This window comes from Mizuhopecten yessoensis, unplaced genomic scaffold (assembly GCF_002113885.1).
Source record: "Mizuhopecten yessoensis strain PY_sf001 unplaced genomic scaffold, ASM211388v2 scaffold11159, whole genome shotgun sequence".
In the NCBI taxonomy this organism is placed as follows: Eukaryota; Metazoa; Mollusca; class Bivalvia; order Pectinida; family Pectinidae; genus Mizuhopecten; species Mizuhopecten yessoensis.
In genome coordinates, this window is record NW_018408909.1 from 353,248 (window position 1) to 375,478 (window position 22,231).

General features: G+C 34.9%; 1 protein-coding gene across 3 annotated transcripts; it reads left to right on the top strand.

Moving 5' to 3' along the window:
- Positions 1-3,845: 3,845 nt before the first annotated feature.
- Positions 3,846-22,231, top strand: LOC110467080 (serine/threonine-protein phosphatase 4 regulatory subunit 3A-like). Of its 3 annotated transcripts, none has more exons than XM_021523985.1 (17): positions 3,846-3,968; positions 4,079-4,353; positions 5,400-5,455; positions 5,771-5,869; positions 6,283-6,906; positions 10,360-10,509; positions 11,325-11,369; positions 12,150-12,266; positions 12,875-12,929; positions 13,152-13,228; positions 13,585-13,696; positions 14,143-14,301; positions 15,047-15,216; positions 15,712-15,857; positions 18,653-18,837; positions 19,530-19,783; positions 20,565-22,231. In XM_021523985.1, the coding sequence occupies exons 2-17, from the start codon at positions 4,206-4,208 to the stop codon at positions 20,664-20,666; spliced, it is 2,499 nt and encodes an 832-aa protein (XP_021379660.1). In that variant the 5' UTR covers positions 3,846-3,968; positions 4,079-4,205; the 3' UTR covers positions 20,667-22,231. The 3 variants fall into 3 exon arrangements, with proteins under 3 accessions (XP_021379660.1, XP_021379658.1, XP_021379659.1); XM_021523983.1 differs by having other exon boundaries at positions 3,849-3,968; positions 18,626-18,837; XM_021523984.1 differs by having other exon boundaries at positions 3,849-3,968; positions 13,585-13,687; positions 18,626-18,837.

Below are 22,231 nucleotides of genomic sequence, written 5' to 3' on the forward strand. Positions count from 1 at the left end.
CATAATCTCTGCTTAATGATATTTTTCAAGCATTGTCTATTAATTGTACATGATATTTGGAAAGTCCATAAATTATTAAATCCAGTATTGTTTAAGATATCTCGTATATACGTTAACCATTTAAAACTTAATAAAGAATTCTGGTGCAAATTGTACATTAACTTATACATTACACTAGATAATTTCGATCCACCCGTTATAAGCTTATGCCAGAACATAACCATTCTAACACTGATTTCAATTTCTAGGGGATACCTTCCTAACTCACCATATACCATATAATTTGGGGTGCTCTTCCGAATGTTAAGAATTTCCTTACAAAACTGTAAGTGTATTTTTTCGATACTTTTTGTATTTTCATAGCCCCAGATTTCACATCCATATAATAAAATTGGTGACACAAGTGCATCAAATAATTTCAGTTGAAGATCTACAGGAATGGAAATATTTCTAATCTTAATATACAATGCATATAAAGCTTTTTTTGCTTGCTCTGTTAGTTTACTTTTGGCTTTTGTAAAAATACCATTGTAGTTTAATATTATTCCAAGATATGTGTACGAATCTTGTATCTAAAGAACAGCCTATGTCACAATATTACAATAGGTCCTGAAGACATTTAATCATTGATTTATTCAGTTGCAGATTTAGACTAACATCGACATTTTAACTCAAAATCAATATTTGAACAGAGACGTATAAAGCCAATCAAACATGATCGATGGTGACAATTTTTGATTTTCTTTTAATATGTCAGAATGGTTAGATGAAAATAATAATAATAATGTAATGGTAATAATCATGATAAATCATGATGTCAAAATGATGGAGATAAATTAATGATGCATCAATGATGTTATTTGATGCTATGGTGATGTGAGAGTGTGTGAAAGTATATTTTTTTATGTAACTGTAAAATATTTTGTGAGGTATGATTTTATTTTATAAACAAACGCCTCGCTCCGCTCGTTGGAAAGAGTTTAGAAACCCAAAGTAAGACCAACTTCTTTGCCTGAATCTACTTGTCTATAATCATAGTATCGGCCTCAATTGTACATGTGGTTTGAAAGAAATGATAAAATAACCAAAGGCCAAAGAAAAATCGAACATTAAAAGAACTTGAACATTATATCTATTGTTCAAACCAAGTATAGATATGTTTCGGAACAAAGAGCTATGGAGGTTTGCTATGCCTGTTTCCCCAAATCAATGACCCGCTATAGCTAGTGCGCGCGTCCAACCGTGCACTGTTATGACGCGTACTTCTATACAGGAAGCTCTATTGGAATCCCGTATCTAAGAATAGATTATTGTATAAAACACAAGATCGTACAATCATTACCAAGTTTGAAAGGATTTAATTCTCATTGCTATTGCCTACGTCATGCCGTTTCATGTTTTCTTAAAAGGCACGCATCTTGTTTTTGTTCTTCCTGTACCCTGGAATGGTAAAATTACACATAGTTTTCGAATAGCATGTCTTACACGTGTATTGCGCTCCTAACTTTGTGCTGCAGTCTTCCTGCATATAAAATAAATGAGACTGTTCTCGACGATGATTTTTCCGCATGTTCAGTAATATTTTGCGATAGTAACACTTCCTTTTTTTTGCTTTGCCTTTTTTTTTATTCTGACGCAACAATCCCGTATATTTTGTATTTCGGCATCATTTGTTTATATTTAGATAATAAATAAAAATACTAGTGCCAATTGGAGGGTAAAACAATTCATAAAACAAAGCGTAGCTGTACTGTGCACGCGTACAGGGATTTGTTGACATGATCCCATAGAAGATAAATCAATAGATATAAATCAATATCGATAAAATGTTCCATTGATTTGAAAACTATTTTTCACTTTACTAAGGAAAATGATCACTTGCCTAAATATTTAAAAAAAAAGAAGAAGAAAAATGTCTAACTGAATGTGAATTCGAACCTACACCGTTCATATTTCTGGTCACAAGCTAACTGCGTTACACCGGATATAGACGAACATGGAAATACAAACTCCTTTAACCCAAGAAACATCTGTCGCAGTTTTGAAAACTTGATCAACCCTGTTTTTCATTATTTTGAGCACTTTCCCAAAGGAGGACCACTTTTCCATCATACGATTTGTTTTTGCATATTACATCACGGATTAAAAGTTTATTCAAAAGTTGGTCCTCGGATGGGAAAGTATTTAAAGTATTTTTTAAGTCTAGGAAACCCCGTCACTTTCATAGATATAGTGAATATGGCTGTATTTGCAGTATTATATTAACAATACCGAATATCTCAACAGTTCAAAAATGCATATTCAATTGGTTTTATATCTATTCCATGCATTTTCGCAACTAAAAATTATTTACTCATCAATATTTTTTTCCGTTTTCAAAAATGCCGACGTATGGGAAAATACAGGCAGTTTTCCGCCATACCTCTTTTAAAAAAATGTAAGTACTTCTTTTAAAATCATAATTTACCACTCTGTACCCAAAGAAAGGGGGAGTATGCACAGACAGGTGCCCCTACCCCTCCAGAATACAGTTGTTGACCAGTATTTTATCTCCATGTACAATATACTATAGGGGCTGCGACGTACACATACGTTACACGTACGTCCCCCGCATGGACACACTAACTGCCTTAAGAGTCACATGATTGCACAGAGGATAACTTTCTAGGACAATCTAGGCCTACATATGTCTAGTCGTTTCGGTAACAAGTCGTTTCGGGACATGACACAAGATTTTTCGGAACTTAATCAAGTCGTTTCGGGACATATACAATTTTCATTTATAAATTACATTTCGCTCCCGTTTCATAAAAAGTCCTGTAAATACACAAGTATGGTTTTAGACTACGACCTGCGTCACGACCTACCCGTGCTTGGGATCATTAGTGTGGACAGATTGATAGAACTTGAGGGGATACCTACCAACATTTACCCGATTGACAGTGTCTCTGTGTTAATTGTTACCTGGTGAAACTAATCTCATTATTAAATACAGATCTAGAGGAACTTATGAAATTCAACATTCAATTTCTTTCGTTATTGATAGGTTGATTCCTTGTTTGATATTGTAATACATGTAATATGTTTTCAATTCACTATATTCTCCATTATTGACATTAAGAGACGAATCGATTCTAAGTGTTTTAAACATTTTATTTTTGCTATATTGAAATTAAATTTCACGAAAGTAAAAACGTGAGACACGTAGACTATATTTTAGACATGCGAATCGATAAATCCATGTAAATATTTTGCGGAGCGGATGTTTTTATGTTGTGTATTTATGTCAGTGAGAATATTATATATATTTATCACGGAATTAGATTCTAAGTCCGTGATATTTTTTCATGATTTATTAAAATCATGTAATGGTAAATGTATAAATGCATGACGGGAGAAGGCTATGGTTGTAACACGGAATAAGATTTGTTATCTAAGTCTGTGTTGTAATAACTTTTATCCAATCGATTGTTTAAACTTAAAAAAAAAAATGAAAAATCAAGAAACGACTTTTGACATGTCCCGAGACGACCCGGTAAAGGTCCCGAAACGACTTTCGTCTTGTTACCGAAAGGACTTGACACCATGTAATCAGCAGAGCGGGTCACTACGGCCAGAGACGTATAGGCCTACTGTATATTACATACTTCTCTGCTACGGTGACATTAAAAACATGCAATATACATCATATGGTGACAATTCATAGCTTGAAATATCCTTTTGGACCATGATATGGTAGAAATTTAACAGGAACGCACGACAATATTAGAAATTATGAAGCGTGACAGCGTAAAGGAACAGTTGATGTATTAGAACTCTTCAATAAATTTGAGCAAACGCGGGAACCGTGGAAATACAACTGTGAACCCCGTAGACAAGCTTAACACATTCAAGATGGCGACCATAATGGACTGAATCCGATGTTTATGGTGCAAATGTTATTACAAAGAACCCCTCGAAATCCAAAGGTATGAACAGATTATGATGCTAGTGTGTGCTATTTACAAATTGTGTGAAATGATTTTTGTTGTGACATCATTTTGATTGAATTATAAATAGGCGAATTTGAATTTTGCAGATCGAGTGGCGGTGGATTCAATCTCGGCCAATGTCTCGTTGATCTGGATAAAAAGTGTTATATATGACAACGGGGGCAACATCTTTTGTCAAATAAAATCAGATCGTCCCCAAGTTGATACCTGAAAATGGCTGATTCTAGTACAAGAAGGCGTGTGAAATTGTACATGCTAAATGAAGACCGGCAATGGGATGATCGTGGGACAGGTCATGTGTCATCGGCCTATGTTGAAAGATTGAAAGGAATGTCCCTGCTGGTCAGATCGGAAACAGATGGTTAGTAAATTTAGATGTTGTCAGAATGTTATACTGTTTTTGGGTCATCCGTATTAGATGAAAAGTTTACCACCCTCGTGTTTAAAATATTGTAGACTAACGAACATGTTGATGTAGGTCAACCGTCACTCTCCGGAATATGATGTGGTCGGTATGGACAACAAAGCACACGTACATGTAACGTCAGATCCCTAAACTATCAACATTTACGTTAAGATTATCAAGATATAGTTCACATTATAAAATTTTCCCATGGCCTTCAAAGTAGCTGATGTTTTCTGTCTTTCTTGTGTGGTTGCATTGACGTAGATCATCGTTGACAGTGCACCCGGTGACCCGACTAAATGAATGTAAGGACAAATGTTTGCGTTTGCATCAGTGTCCTTTTCGTAATCGAGTAAAATGTCAGTGTATTTTGTAATAATACATTAAGTCCTATTGCTACAATCGGTAAAAAGCCTACGGTTACTTCACAAAGATCACTTTATTAGTGTGTAACATCAATGTCTAGGCAAGAAGTGTGTGTGTGTGTGATGAGTGACGTATTGGAGACACATTTTTACCAATAACAGATTTACTTTGGTGGACAATGTATTACAATTGTATATTTGATCAAGTACCACATCCATTCACAATTTGAAATCTCTGCATTCTGTTTATGTACAATTAAAATCTGTAGCACCTCTCTCCCACTTTTCACAAATGTGTTCACTCTCAAGGATTCTTCGAATTTTGGAATGGTCTAACTTGACATTGTGAATGCACTTATTGTGTTTATTTTGTAAAGGCCATATGGAATAATTAAATAGAATATTTTGTTTTAAATATTTGTCTTCATGCGACATACCTGTAACCTTCAAAATGCAAATATTTGTTGAGGCAATAATTTTGCTATATTAGCCAGCTTTGCTAAATTTGAATAGATTTATATTGGATATTTAGTATGAAACAAAGCCCAAGCTAGTGTATCAATAGAGGTAAACATACAATTAAAAGCAACAAACATATGCTTTATTATACCTGATGTATTAATTTTGTTTTTCCAGGTTCAATCTTGTTGGAATCAAAGATTCAGCCAGACACTGCTTATCAGAAACAACAGGTAAATGCAGAAATAATCACCAGACCAGATCATGGATTGTGTAGTTATAAAATTGACTGAGATTTCTAAGCCATTGAGTTGTGATCGAAACATTATTCTGGTTGTTTTTCAAAAGGATAGAAGGAATGTTGCAATGCATGCCAGGGGAGAGTTCATTTATAACTAATTTTATGATAATGGACAAATGTTAAACAAAAACTGTTATTCATATTTTTGGATCAATTTCAATAACTACATTTTCCCCAGATAAAATTGATTAATAAATGCTTTCTTTATCCTTCAATTTTTAACTGTTCAATGAATTTTTGTTTGTAGGAAACATTGATTGTATGGTCAGAAGCTGACAATTATGACTTGGCTCTGAGTTTCCAAGAAAAGGCTGGTTGTGATGAAATTTGGGAAAAGATCTGCTCGGTAAGTAAAATGAGGAAAATCTAAAGGACATTTTCTTTGCCACCTCTCCTAAAATAACTATAACAGCCTGGTGCTTCTAGTTTTCTAACAATGATAATAAAGGTAATTTATCATGATTATGAATTAGTATTAATATTCTAAAAAAAGAAAAAAATGCAAGGGTCCAATTTTATACCAGTAAGAGATCAATATTTTGCCTGCTTGTGAGCCATATTTAGAAAAGGCTTTCCCTTATCATTTTATAGAAACCATAGTAATAGAGCTACTGTTGTTATGCTTTGAAACAATCTTGTGCCATGACCAAGATAAAAGGGTGATTTTTTTTATATATATTGCATGTAAAAGGGCTAGAGTGCAAACTGTATTTGTTGATGAAGCATAAAGAAATTATAGAAAGCCTTTTGATTTTACAGGTACAAGGAAAAGACCCATCTGTGGACATTACCCAGGACATAGTAGAGGAGTCTGAAGATGAACGTTTCGATGAAATGCCTGATGCTGCCCCACCTATTGAGTTACCTGCTTGTGAGCTGAGTAAGCTGGATGAAATCTCAGAACTCTTCAGCAGTGTGCTTCCGTCACCTATACGTAGAGAGAAGCTTTTCTACGCAATAGAAACTGATGGCTACATTAAGAAATTGCTGGACTTGTTTCATATGTGTGAAGACTTGGAGAACATTGATGGTCTCCATCACCTGTATGAGATCTTCAAGAGTATATTTTTATTGAACAAAAACGAATTGTTTGAAATTGTGTTTGCAGATGAAACAATATTTGATGTTGTTGGGGTGTTGGAGTATGATCCATCACTACCACAACCAGCCAAGCACAGAGAATACCTACGGAACACTGCCAAATTCAAGGAAGTCATACCAATCACAAATCAGGAACTTCTCAATAAAATTCATCAGACATACAGAGTTCAGTACATTCAAGATGTGATATTACCAACACCCTCAGTCTTTGAGGAAAATATGCTCTCGACGCTGACATCTTTCATCTTTTTCAACAAAGTAGAAATTGTCAGTATGATTCAGGTAAGTTTGAAATGAAAACAATAAGGTTTGGTGTGTAAACCATAGGCTTGCAATAGCTGACTGAGGACCATGTGGTGGTCAGTTGACTTTGAACATTGGTTTCTTTTTGGAACTCTGCTTTAGGAATACATTTACATAATTCAGACCTTTATTGTCCTTGTTTTCTGGGATTCTACTTCGGATCCTTTCAAATCATTATTATAACGGTATATAACAGCTTTAATTTGACAAAGGCTGCAACGGTTAGAAAAACGCCACTCGGATAACCGTGTGTGCTTTATCCTAACTGAAACCGGGTAACCATGTTCGCTTGTGCAATGAAATACGGCCACCAATGGCTCATTATTTTGATAAAATAATATTACTTAATTCATTAAATGCATAAACAAAGATAACTCAATACTTCTGTCTTGTGAATGAAGATGTAAAACGTTGCAAATTCCCAAAAAAAATATGAATTGGTTACATAATGCTAGCCTCCTGATAGTCCGAATTATTCTGACGTTTTATCGACTTTTTCATATCGGTCTGTCGTCGATTAACGTCAGAACTCCGGCCCTCTATAATATGCAGGAAATATGCGACCCGCCCGGAGCGCACTTCAAACTGTTTTTTTAGGAACAAATCGTCACTTTCACACACATGTCGCACATGGATCGAAAGATCTATTCTTTATGCACAAGATTAACATACATAACATGCCTCAAACAACCAATACAATCACTAAAAATATATTTTTTCAAACTTACCCTGTTTTACTTTAGTTTTTTGATAGCCCCGCCTTCCAATGCCACGTGACTAAAATCTTGCCGGCCTACGTCATAACGTTGGGAAATACCTTCGGTAACGCAAGATCTCATCAAGTCATGTGACATTGCTCATGGCCTAATTTTCATTAAAAATATAGGTTGGTATAAAAAACGTTGGAAAATACTTTTCGTAATAATCTTTGAAACATGTTATTGATACCACCTAGTACATAAAGAATAGATCTTTCGATCCATGTGCGACATGTGTGTGAAAGTGACGATTTGTTTCTAAAATATCAGTTTGAAGTGCGCTTCGCATATTTCCCGCATATTATAGAGGGCCGGAGTTCTGAGGTTAATCGACGACAGACCGATATGAAAAAAGTCGATAAAACGTCAGAATAATTCGGACTAGCCTCCTGACAGGGAAGTATTCAGTCTTACTTCACTCCTATGTGTTGTCAACGCTATTCGCACATATTTCTGTGCATCACTTCTGGTCGAAACACTGACCATAGCTGTGGGTGAATGATGAGTTACATTATTGAACAGAAGAATATCAGTAGATATTATGTTTACATTCAAAGTTTATTAACATGCACTCAATAGTGAAGCAAGTATACTGATCACGAGTGTTTTCGAGGTCTGTCCATCAGCAGTCAGGAGTGACATTTCTGCCCCAGATGTCGATAAATGCTGACCTATATTTTAGGATGGGTTTTGGGTACGTGGATTAGCTAACAGGGCAGTACTTGTAACCTAACTGCAACCGGGTACTCGGTTACCCGTTCCAGCCCTCAATTTGACCCTTCACATTTAGCAATTTCGTAAGTGAAATAACTTTTCCTCAAAACTTGAGGAGTCGCAGCACATATCATTTTAAACTTGAAAGTCGTAGCTAATTTTGGGGTGCCAATAAAATGTTCTTAAGGGTCTACTGAAAGACCTGTATTATAACACTTGTTATTTCATTGAGACATGTCCTGAAAAATGTAAGCAGATCATTGATTATCTTTCAGTATAATTTGAAAGTTAATCAGACTTCATTTATAGTTGTATAGTCATCGAAACACAGAAAATATCCAATAGCAACCACTACCCTTTTAGGCAATTGCAAGTTCTCGCTTCCAAAAGTCTTGATTGGCAACGCATTGATATCTGAATTAATTCCTGCTAACAACTTTCAAAGCACCTTATTTCAGTGTATTTATCTCAAAAGGGACACTGAGTTTGTCACTGTCCATAAACTTTGTGTGTTAAATGGCACATTCGAGCATAATTTGACTGATTGTATATGTTTGCACTACAATCTACATGGGTGTAGGGTGTACATGCATTCCTCGTCATTACACCAATACCACTTCGTTTGTATGGACTGTTACAGGTCTCTGTAGAGGTAAAAAAAAAAAAAACACCCAAAGTTATTTACCCCAGAGTCGTTTTGTCACTTATATGTTGCAGCCTAGTGTATGACCCAGGGTCATTTATTATTATCCCACCTTGCTCACTGTCAAACTTTTGTTAAATAGTCATGCTACAAAAGTTTAAGACTGAATTAGATATGTTTTACATATGCATTTACTATTTTAGAGACATATAAAAATAATGGAGATATTATGTAATGCACTGTGTTGGTTCAGAAGTTTTGTAAAGTTTACAGCCTAGTCAGCCCTCATGCTGAATGCATCTGTACATAGTCAGTGTGTATTTTTTTCAGCTTTAGTTTATTAAGAGTCGCCATTGCCTATGTGCCCTGTATTGCATAATCCATTTCATATTGAGATATTTTGATATTCACTGTTATTTTACCTGCATTTTACAGTAGCCTGTTTCTGCATGAATTCGGAAATATTAATCATTTTAAATTTCCCCACATTTTGAGAAAATACAGTACTTTTTGCTAGGGGAAGCAACCTGTAAAACTGCAGGCAAAAAAACCCTGATACTAATAACTAGGTATAAGAAATGTATGCAGTGTAACACCTAATGTTCAAGATCATGGGCCCTTTCTTTTTTGGAACCTAGTGGTCAGCTGGTTTGTTAAAAAGTCACTGTAGTTGGTTATTCCTAGTACAAATATATTGTTTCTCCTGGCTACAATAGAACTTTGATTATATACACCAATGACAGAAACCTTCTTCCAAGATCACAAGGGTCGAATGTCAAAAGTGTTGAGAAACATTATTAAACCTTCTCCTGAACAACCAAGCGACCCAGTTCATTTTGAGTAATCCTGATATTGTACTAACTATTACTAAATATAAACTATGCTTTCATAAGTGTATTATAATATTTGTATTTTCATGGAACCAAACATTGCAAAGGAATTAAAATGGTAAAATACATATACAAGTTTGAAAATATTTGTTTGTGGATATATGATGCTTATTATTTTTTGTTGAGGACATCTATACAACTCCCGAGGAAAATTTGGCCCCTAATATGCCCCCTCAAAAAAACACTATAGCTACTACACAATGAAACTTATGTTACCAAATATTTTTGTTTCTATGTATATGTTGAATAAGCTTTAATTTTAGGATTTTAATCTGGTTTACAGGAATTATTGACAAAACAAGGCAAATTTTTGAAAAAAAAGTCGTGAAATTTAAAGTGTGGTTTATATTACATTGCTTAATCACTTAAAAATAATTTGTATGTATAAGTTTGTCTGTTTTCATCAATAATAATTTTGATTTTACAGGAGGATGAAAAGTTTCTGACGACCCTCTTTGCTGAGTTGACAGATGATGAAACAGATGACAATGTTAGACGTGATCTCATCCTCTTTCTCAAGGAGTTCTGCACTTTTTCCCAGACACTACAGCCACAGAGTCGAGATTCTTTCTTCAAGGTGTGTAAGAGAAAGCAAGGCTCTTTTATCAATTAAAGTATACTTGTTAAAGATCTGTGTCTGAATACTTTAAATACCAACCTTAACTTGGTTCTACTGTGCTGAATTTGTGGAAATGTATGTGGGAGTGCTTAACAGTATCAGCACTGTTCTAAAATTTCCTAAAATTGTGTGACATTAATTGCAATGTCACAATGTGTAAATATGATAATATAGGAGCTTGTGAAAGTCAAACCAGCAGAAAAAATGATGTGATGTTATGAAATTAATTCCTACTGAGGATATCAACATCTATTGTAAGAAGAAATTAGTGTACTGTGTACATTAATTAATCAACTGGAAACATTCTTTATGAAATAATAATGCCAGCGATGTTCATTTGAGACAGGCGTTACTCTGAAATATCCTAAGTTGCTACTTGAAAAAGATTCATCTAGAGATAGTTTTGCTTTTTAAATATTGACAATCTTTAAACATAAGTCATATTTATCACAGTAATAAAACAGTTTTAACCTTATATCAGTCATAGATTTTGACAATGAAGTTAAACAATTAAAACTGTGTGATACCTGAAATCTGTTCAACATCGTGACTGATTGTATATGGGTCGCTTTCGTTGATTGTGTTCATAGTGGTTGGACCATACTTGTTGAGAAAAGACATTTAAGGCCTGTATTAAAATCTGAAGATCCTTCAGTTTTTACCCCTTAAATATTGCATTTGAAAAATAGACAAACTGGTTGGTCCGCATAAAAGGACTGGCCCATGTGTGATGAATTTTGGATGTAATCAAACTATTACCTTGCCTCTTTCAGACGTTATCAGTCCTAGGAGTTTTATCAGCTATAGAAATTATTCTGGTAAGTTTTTATCACCAACTAAGATTGAACAATTTGTTTTTCGAAAGATGCAGAAATTAAAATATTTCTGTGGTGTGTCTAGGTATATGTACAACAAGCTTAGACCGATTGGCATAGTGGTTTTCAGTTTTAAATTACACTACAGTATATATACTTGTGGATATTGTAGTGTTTGAGAATCATTTCCTATTTGTATGTAGTTACTACAGGACGATATGGATAATATTAAGGAATTTAAAGAGTGAGACAGTAAGCCTTGAAAAGTTGTGATATGTACATTGTTAACGTATAACGTAAAACCTTGATGCATACATATTTCCAAAACAGCTGAACTTTTATTGAAAAGGTCGCAAAGAATAATCATCTTTGCTTATATTGAGGAATATGATAAATGATCATGATAAGATTACTGAAAAGTGATGATCTCAGGAGCAGGTTTCGATTTTGTGTATAAGGTTATTGAAATTGGGTTATTTTGTTCAGAAGCATAACCCAATTTCAATAACCTTATACACAAAATCAAATCTTCTCCAGGGATCAACTCTTTTCAGTAATCCTCTCTGTGATGAGTTTACTATATATAAAATGATAATGTACTAAGAGGTGATCTCTGTTACGGGACCATTTTTGAGGCTTTCCTTTGGTGGTGTCATCATACATTTTGACAGTACATGTAAAAGGATTGATTCTAGTAGTACAGTCAGATGATTTATGGATAACTGGAGCATTAGACCCTTAAAACAGCAGTGATTTAAAATTATTTATCTTATTATTTTTCAGGGTCTAGACGACACAAGGATGAAAGCAGCAGCCATTGACATATTTTCTTATATAGTGGAGTTCAGTCCGTCCATGGTCCGGGAATTCATTCTTCGAGAAGGCCAAAGTCATGATGATGTATGGGAATCTCAGTTCTTTTTATGAATCACTACAAGATTATTTATGCAGTTGTGTATCAGACATTTTGTCTTTACAGTCACAAATGATACTTCCTAATAAACAATTCGGCCATGCTTATCACGTATATAAACAGAGGGGTTGGTGAACTATTTTGAATGATTGCAAGGACATTTATACTTCCCAAGACTTACATATGTTTTGAAAAAATAGCTCAAGGTCACTGTTTTTTCGGACAAAAACTGGCATTTAACAAAAAAAGGAGAAAATTGAAATAACAGAATACTTGTTTAAGTATCAAAGTAATTTGTCCTTGTTCAGAAATTTTCCAGCAGACTATCTCATGGTTCATAATGTTTAGTATGACAGTTTGAGTATCCCATTGTAAGATTTGTTTTATAATATGCCGTTTTTGTCAACTGAATGATTTGGCTGGTTCTGAAGGAAACATTGCAATTAGCACAGAAAAATAGTTCAAGATTCCATGCTTTTCAGCCAATTTATCAGAATTGTAATTACCATGTTACTTGTAAACTTCCATACTCGTTGTTGTGACAAAAACAATTCTCAATAGAAATTGTTGATAATAACAAATATTTTCTTTTCAGGATGACCTTCTCATCAATCTAGTCATCGAACAGATGATCAATGATACCGACCCAGGTAATTTAATCTCAACTGCTTTTCCTACTGGAATATTTGAAATTGTACAACATCCTCGCTAGAGGAAAGAATTATTAGTTTTCTGAATTAATTGTCATTAAAACTTTTGAAGATGAGATGCAAATGAATTGTTGGTTTGGAAAATTCTGTCATAAAGTAGTTTAGTATTAAAAACATTTAAAACTATTCACCAATATTTTGTAAAAAATTTATCTATTTTAGAATTAGGAGGAGCGGTGCAGCTGATGGGAATTCTGCGTTTACTTATTGATCCTGAAAACATGCTGGCTACTTCAAATGTAAGGGTGTGCCCTTTCTCATGATGATTACCATAGGAAGTTCTTCCTTACCATGATAGAATTTGTCATATTGCAAACTGTTTGTCTGTGTATAGGAAAGTTATCTTTCTGTTTATTGCAAAATGATGTCACTAACTGATTAAAAAACGGTCTAAACAAATTTTGGTTTGACAGCTATCACTACTGAAAGCATGGGAAATTTTCCAGTAATTGAACATCCTAAAAATGTTATATGCCGCATTAGGCCAACTTGCTAAACCGATTCGGTAATTTCATTGCAGCATTCATTCAGTTTAGGTTCATTCAGGTTTGCTTTGAGTTATAAATTTATGAACTAAGGTGTTGTTTATTTTCAGAAAACTGAAAAAACAGAGTTCTTGAGTTTCTTTTACAAACGCAGCATGCATGTTTTGACCGCTCCATTATTTGCCAACACTGTTGACGAAAGGCCAAGCAAAGGTATCATTTGTGAGTTATACATTATTAATCATCCCTTGTATTCACGGTTTTGTAGGGAGCTAAAATGGTATACATTATTCATGTAATATCCTTATACAACTTTTACAAATGTTACTTTTATGATGGTTAAACTGAATATTTGCCACCAGACTTTCACCAATTTCCTAATCCTGAATTTACATCATTTGGAGAAAATAAAGAAAAATCACAATTACAACAATATGTATTTTTTTGCAGACATGTAAACTTAAGTTTTGAATAAGAAAAGCCAAACATTGGTTATACATTTTTTTATCTGCATGATAGGACAAATCATGCTATTTTAATGCAATTATTTATACGAAATAATTAACAGAATACCAAGTAATCTTTTTTCAAAGTTCACTTAACTAGATCTATGCACTGCTACTGAAAGGAATCATTGTTGTAAGTTTGACAATATTGTGTGATTTCAGATGATTTCCAAACAGCCCAGCTGTCAAGCCTGATCCTAGAGTTACTTACCTTTTGTGTTGAGCACCACACTTACCATATCAAAAACTACATCATAAGCAAAGACTTGCTACGCAGAGTCCTAGTCCTCCTCAAGTCCAGGCACGCCTTTGTGGCATTGTGTAAGTTTTAGACCTTTACATTTTGAAAAAAACACCAAGCAATTTTCTTTAGACATGTATTATCTTTTACAAATATTTGTTTCACTGAAAATGGGATTCCCTTTCAATTATAAAGAATCAATTAATGATATCAATATGTTAGTAGGGATCAGGCCACATCATTGTTATTTTAAGTAATAAAAATGTTCTCCTTTTCTGAATGATTCCTTTTAACAGAACATTAACTGGGGGTAAAGCCTCTGCAGTGAACAGTTAGATTTACTGAAGTATGATTATGAACAAAATTGATATTGACCTCCTTTGGAGAAGAAAAACTCATATACCCAATGAACTATGATACCTCCCTTTTCAGAATATTTCACTTCTAGTTACATTACTGTAAGATTCAATAAGACAGTAAACATTGATCATGCATGACATTGCCCAGTGAATCTCAAGGTGTTAAAGGTACACGTAGTGTCACTTTTACCTGCCTCTATTTTACTTTCGCTGTAATTGATGTACATATACAGTTACATGCATAAATTTACCGAACTCCTGTTATTGCTTTGGGCATATCTTTCAACACATAGCCCCTTCCTCTACCACATGCATCATAAACTGGAAAAAAGTTCCATGTCTGAAGGTCATAAATCTCTTGTAAAATAAGTCAAAAATGTCAAAAAATATTTGTTCACTAAATAATTGAAAAATATTTGTTCACTAAATAATTGTTGAAAATTAAAACTTGTACTTATTTTTGCAGGTGCGCTGCGGTTCATGAGAAAGATAATTGGACTGAAGGAAGACTTCTACAATAGATATATAGTGAAAGGTTGTCTATTCAAACCTGTAGTAGATGCATTCAAAGACAATGGCAACAGATACAATCTGCTGAACTCGGCAATCATAGAATTATTTGAATATGTTAAACTGGTAAGTCGGGCTGTTCAAGAAACAAGTTATCTACAAATTTATTGATTTGCTAAAGTAAATTGGTTATAATCAGCATTACATTTCTGTATGATGATTTTTTGTTCATATGGTAAATAACTTAATGCCAGGTTTCTGAGATTTTCTATCCTTAATGTTATGAAATGATGTTTTCATTTCTTCTCTGAATTGAATTATTATTGAAAATATTTTGCTTCAGATCATATGTCTAAAAGTAATTCTTCACATGCTGCAGTATATAATAACGGATGAAATGAAATATATACAAATTCATGTATTTTGGCCAAAATGAAGGAATCTGAATTTCAAACAGTCTTTAATTTAAATACCTTATATCCTTTGTTATGTTCCTCTTTGACCCTCTATGCTGTCTTGTTGGTAAGAAAAACCTACTTCACTAGACTTAATACACAGTTTGCAGTATGTGTTTGTTTTGCACAAATCTGAAATGAATGCATTGTCTCTATATTTTTACAGGAAGATATTAAATCCTTATGTTCCCATGTAGTAGAAAGTCATATCAAAGATTTAGAAGTTGTTACATATGTGACGACATTCAAGTCCCTCAAAATGAGATATGAACAACAGCAAGAGAGACTCAAAGAAAAGGCCAGTCTTGATGGGTATGTAGAACTTGTTTATACGTTATTGTTATAAATGGGATAGTTTGATTTTGTATGTTTTTATCGAGGAATATTTCAAGTTGGAAATTTCTATCTTCATTGTATATCCAACAGTATGCAATGTGACTCAGAACTGGGAGCATTCACAATGTAAAAGACTGGAATGTTGGTTCCTTTACATTTGTGGTTCAAGTTTGAAAAGCATTTATATAATATTGAACAAATTTACACATGATTGTTGGACACATAATTTTAAATGTAGTTATTTTTACCCATGACAAGATATTAGCACATTATAAAGTGACTTTAGTGCAAAAGTTTTGTCTAAAACTTGTTGGATCGCGTGCAAAAAAGGTCATTATGGAATGACAAGCGACTTAATACAGAAAATGAATATATATTTGAGAAGAAAAGTAGACAAAATGGAGACAGGAAATGAGGACATACTTAATGTAAAGAATTGTAGAGGAAAGATGCATGAGAACATATATTAAATGAGAACCAACTCAGAGAAAATGAAAATATACATATATGCAAACTTTATAGAGAAAATGTGAAAACATCTATAGGAAATGAGATCGCATGCAGGAAATGTGATTTACCTCGAACTCAAATGTCACTTATTGAAAAAGCAAAGCAAAATTACAAGAGGTTTTTTTCGCTCACCTGGTCCAAAGGACGAAGGTGAGCTTATGCCATACCGTGGCGTCCGTCGTCCGTCCTTCAACAATTTCTTTAAACAACTTCTTCTTCTTAACCACTGATTGGAATTTTACTAAATTTGACTGGAAGCATCCTTAGGTGGTGGGGAATCAAAATTGTACAAATGGTTGGGCTGACCCCCCAGGGGCTGAGGGGCGGGGCAAAAAGGGGGCAATTTGGATATATTGCTTTAAGCGCCTTCTTCTTTCGACCTAAGAGATGGATATCAACCATATTAGACTGGAAGCACTCCTAGGTGGTGGGATTCAAAATTGTACAAATAATGGGGCTGACCCCCCGGGCTAAGGGGTGGGACAAAAAAAAGTTTATTGCCTGGAAATGGTTGAGATTCCCACCATATAACCACATATACAATTGCTGAGTATAAAGAGAAGAATGCACACTTGCTTCCAGGATGGCCCTAGGGTCTGGCACCACCCTTGGAAACATATTCCTTGGGCCATAACTTTAAAACGGCTGAGATCCCCACTCAAAAACTATATATACAATTGTTGGGCATAAAGAGACAAATGCAGACATGATATTAGAATTGACCCCAGGGTTTGCCCCACCCTTACAGACTTAACCCCTGGGTCATAACTTTGAAACGGTTGAAATCCCCACCCCAAAACTATTTATACAAATGCTGGCCAAAAAGAGACAAATGAAGTCATGATATTAGAATTGATCCTGGGGCTGGCCACAACTGAAGGGACCTAGTTTCTGCGTCACAGCTTGGAAACAGTTGAGATCCCCACCATATAACCACATATACAATTGCTGAGTATAAAGAGAAGAATGCACATTTGCTTCCAGGATGGCCTTGGGGACTGCCCCACCCTTGGAGACTTAACCCCTGGGTCATAACTTTGAAATGGTTAAGATCCCCACCCCAAAACTATATATACAAATGCTGGGCATAAAGAGACAAATGCAGACATGATATTAGAATTGACCCCAGGGTTTGCCCCACCCTTACAGACTTAACCCCTGGGTCATAACTTTGAAATGGTTAAGATCCCCACCCCAAAACTATTTATACAAATGCTGGCCAAAAAGAGACAAATGAAGTCATGATATTAGAATTGACCCCAGGGTTTGCCCCACCCTTACAGACTTAACCCCTGGGTCATAACTTTGAAATGGTTAAGATCCCCACCCCAAAACTATATATACAATTGTTGGGCATAAAGAGACGAATGCAGTCACAATATTAGAATAGACCCTGGGGTCTGACCGAACCCCTAGGGACCTAGTTTCTGCGTCACAGCTTGGAAACAGTTGAGATCCCCACCCCAAAACTATTTATACAAATGCTGGCCAAAAAGAGACAAATGCAGTCATGATATTAGAATTGATCCTGGGGCTGGCCACAACTGTAGGGACCTAGTTTCTGCGTCACAGCTTGGAAACAGTTGAGATACCCACCCCATAACCATACATAAAATTGCTGGGCATGAAAAATTGAATACAGATATATATGCTACAAGGATTGGCCTTGGGGTCTGGCATATTCCCTTGGATCTCATTTGGAGAATATTCTGCCATGATTGCTTATATATCAAGGTGAGCGATACAGGCCCTATGGGCCTCTTGTTTTAGACATGACCTAGAGTATAGGCAGCATACAGTGTGTCCGTGACATTAGTGTGATTGAAATTGAATAAATTGATACAACTGTGTATTATTAATACATGGGTCAATATCACACAGATATGGTTGATGAATATTGTTTTGTTATTTGAATGAAATAAGGTTTAATAACAAATTCTTTGTGTGTGAAGCAGACTTGCCTCCCCTTGATCAGTCTTGTATCCAAACACAAGAACCACTACTTTGCTAATATTTTAGCCAGACAGAAACACAGCAACTTAACAAAAGCTGATTTCAAACTGCAATGGTTATTATGATATTGAATTGAAATTCAGGTAATTTTGAATGCATGTGACCTGACAGATAAGTGACGTCTTTTAACATGCAGAATATAACGGAGAAAATAAAACCATCTTATTCGAGAGAAAAACATCTGAAAGGTAAAATTACAAGTTAATTATAAATGTTGACAGGACGCCATCACTTTTACGGAACAATAGGTACCGACGGGATGCTCGTGCCATGGACGAGGAAGAGGAGATGTGGTTTGACCAGGATGAGGAGACGGATGATGGTGACTGTACAGTCCACATGTCGGACCTTTTCAAGTCTAAGTTCCCTAACTGTGTGGTGACGGTGGAGAGGGAGCCTGTGGATACTGAGTTTGACCCCATCAATAGAAAAGGTATGGTTACAGGCATAGAAAAGAAGTGGTCACAGTTTTGCCATCCCTATATGTGACCATGCAAACAATTTACAAAAATGTCAGAAAGATCTGTATTGTATCCATATTAGGTATAAATATTATAGCCCACTTTAGAGATACAAGTAGATAGCATTAAATAATGATAATTAGAAATTAAAAATTTGGTTAAATAACAAAAAGGATTTTTTTCATATGACCACTTTAATGACGTAACTGTTTGAGACTGAAATTTTGTCTGAGGGAAGCTCAGACCTTTCCTTAAATAGCATCACTCTCATAATGATGCATATCAAAACAATACAAATTAACAAATAAACACAAATAATGCAAAAAATCCATTTTATGTGAATTAGTGAGTGATTTGAATAAATAACTTGTAGTTTTGAATTCTAGTCATGAGACATTATCCCTACCCAAACAGGAAGTTGGTATTGCAAAGTGTTGACAGTTCTGTTGGAAAAGTAAAATCTTCTTTTCTGTGATTTGAAATGACAAAGGTCACTTTAACATGAGGTAATTGAAGAGGAATTTTAAAATACCTTTGACAGCCTGCACACTCGTACCAGTGGGTTGTCGCATTCGAGAATACTTTCTGATTTGGTCTTGTTTTAGTCATCAACAAAAATGGGTTTGATACTTTTCCTATTAACAATTGATATCTTACTCTTTAGTGAAAGAACAGCCTGCAGACCTGCGTGACTCACCCCCTCGCTTACTGAATAAGTCCTCACCCACCATCAACATCAACCTGCGAGCTGGGGCAGGAAGTCCTGAGGCCAGTCCTAATAGTCCCCCTGGTAGTCCAGGCAGTCCAGGTAGCCCCGACAGTCCAGGCTGCACGAACGACCCCTGTCCTACCCCTAACTGCTCCCCCAGCGTTCCCTCTTCACCAGTAGAGAAAGCAAACACCATAACGGCTAAGCGGGTAAGTTGGTTTTAACACCTAAAATGATCTTACAAGTATCAAAATTGTGGCAACTAGAAACTATAATTAGGCACAGAAACTGCAGCTTATTGATCAGTCAATATTTTTCAAGTATTCAATGTCCTTTGCCATAGAGCTTGTGTACAGACCATTAAAAACTGGAAATTTAGCAACCTTGGATGAGGTCACTAACAAAGCCCTTTATAATTACCAACATAGGTATTGTCATAGAACATAGCATTTCATTTCATAGGATATTTAATAAAAGTGTATTCCGACAGAAACTGTTCCCATCAATTATTTTCTTAAAAAGATTTGAGATTGTGTAAACAAAGCTTTATAGAATGACGTAAAATATGAAAATATTTATTGATTTGACAATAAGCTACAGTTTTCACACCAAGAAACTAAACTTTCACAATTTTTCACTGTGAGGCTGACATCAAATGTGAAGGTTAGCAGCTTCTTGAAAAAAGGTTGTTTCTGATCATAGAGAGAGAAAAAACATAAATTGTTGACTTGATGGACAGTACATTACCCATCAACACGTTGATAGCGAAAAATGTTGATACTGAGTAAACCAAATGTAGGTAGTGAAAAGCTACGGGATATCAATCCTAGTATACGTATAGGCCTGTACATAAGTGGGTGGGTGAAATTATATTGTGCATCATTTTACTAAGTGGTTGTCTCCCTTAGTTTGTTGTCATTGTTGCATATTTCCACCACACCATAATTTAGAGGAATTTGATTTTGTAATTTCTTTGTTTTATTTTCATAGCCAACTCTGGTTGGATTGGTTGATTATCCAGACGAAGATTCAGACGAAGAGGAAGAAGATGAGGAGGCACCATCTGCTAAACGACAAAGACTAGCAACGTAACACAATCTAGTGTTATAGAGTGAAGATGGACTTAGTCATTAAATATAATGCCTCAACTGACCAACAGCCCCACCCACCCCCCCAAACAGATGTCAGGGCTAGGACAGAGCACTGTCGGGTCAGCTGTGGACCCCCTTCTAAGGCTGTGGAATGTGTCTCTTCTCATGCTTTGACCAGCATCAGTAGCAGTAAGGGTGCTAGTGAAACAATCGCCTGTGATTTGTACGTGGCTTGATAGAAACTTCTACCATTCCACTACATACATGAACTGTGGGGAATTCAAATACCAACGCAACATTTGTTGTTAGGAGATCATGTGACCATTGTTGTCATAAATCTAAATTATGTGGACCATTTGTGTTACAGAATGTTTCACCATCTGTAGAACCTCAGGATCTGATTTTTTTTATCTTTTAAAAGAACTTTAAAAAAGGAAAATAAAATGAATGTGTTTGTGAGTAAGATGTGCCAATTCTACAATGATCACCCAGAAGGTATTACAGTAGATTGAAAACATAGACCTATTGGTCACACTGCCCTAAGTTAGAATTCAAAATGTAGTTCTTTCACACAATAAATCAGTATGTATTGTTGTGGAAGACCCACAGGGGACCTAACGGATGCCAGTCGTTGTAGGAATCACATTTAAACTGGGATCTCAAATCATGATGCATGCAACATAATCCATTACTGATTATCTCCCTTGAGTTAGTAGGTAATAATGTGAAAAGCATTTCCACATCTTTGTGTGATATTTTTTAAACCAACATGTGTCATTTAGTTATCATCACCATTTTCATTCACATCATCTACACATCACTTCCATTTTCTGTTCATTTTCATCTCAGTGCTTCATCAAATTAGTAGCCTTGTGTTGTAAATGAATTTTTGTACAGTTAATTTAAAAGTGAAAGTACTTTGGCCAGTAGGTCAAAAACGTGGTCACAGACGTTTCTTCTCTTCATGCTTTATAGTTTTAAATGAGAACCAAAATCGATGACATGTGATGAATGACTTATTTATATATTATTAGAGGATAAAATATTTGTGTTGTCAAAATCAGTTGGGATTATTATTTTCTTGTAAGCTTTGTCAAAAAAGTACCTGGGAGGATTATTTTCTTGTAGGTTTAGTAAAAATAAAAAATACCTGGGAGGATTATTTTCTGGCAGATTTACAAATTATTTTGTTGCAAATAAAATTTCATCTGTGTTATGTATACACATGGTTCCTTGCTGACGGAATTCAACTGTCAGAGGCAGCAAGCATTATTTAAATCTGCATGATTGGTGCATGTCCATTATGTCATGTACACATTGTTACTTGTTCCAAGAGGAAGTGAAATATGTACATATAAATATATATCTATATAGTAATGAAATAGTCTGTGACTTAATTTTAAAATGAATGATGGAATCACACACAAAACAAGACGATATGAATCCCTAAAAGAAAAACAATTCAAATCTCATGCATTTCATTATGTGACGTTTTATGTATAAATAAGCTCATGTTTAATTAAAAAGTAAATATGACAGAAAATAAATGCAATATGAAAAAACGAA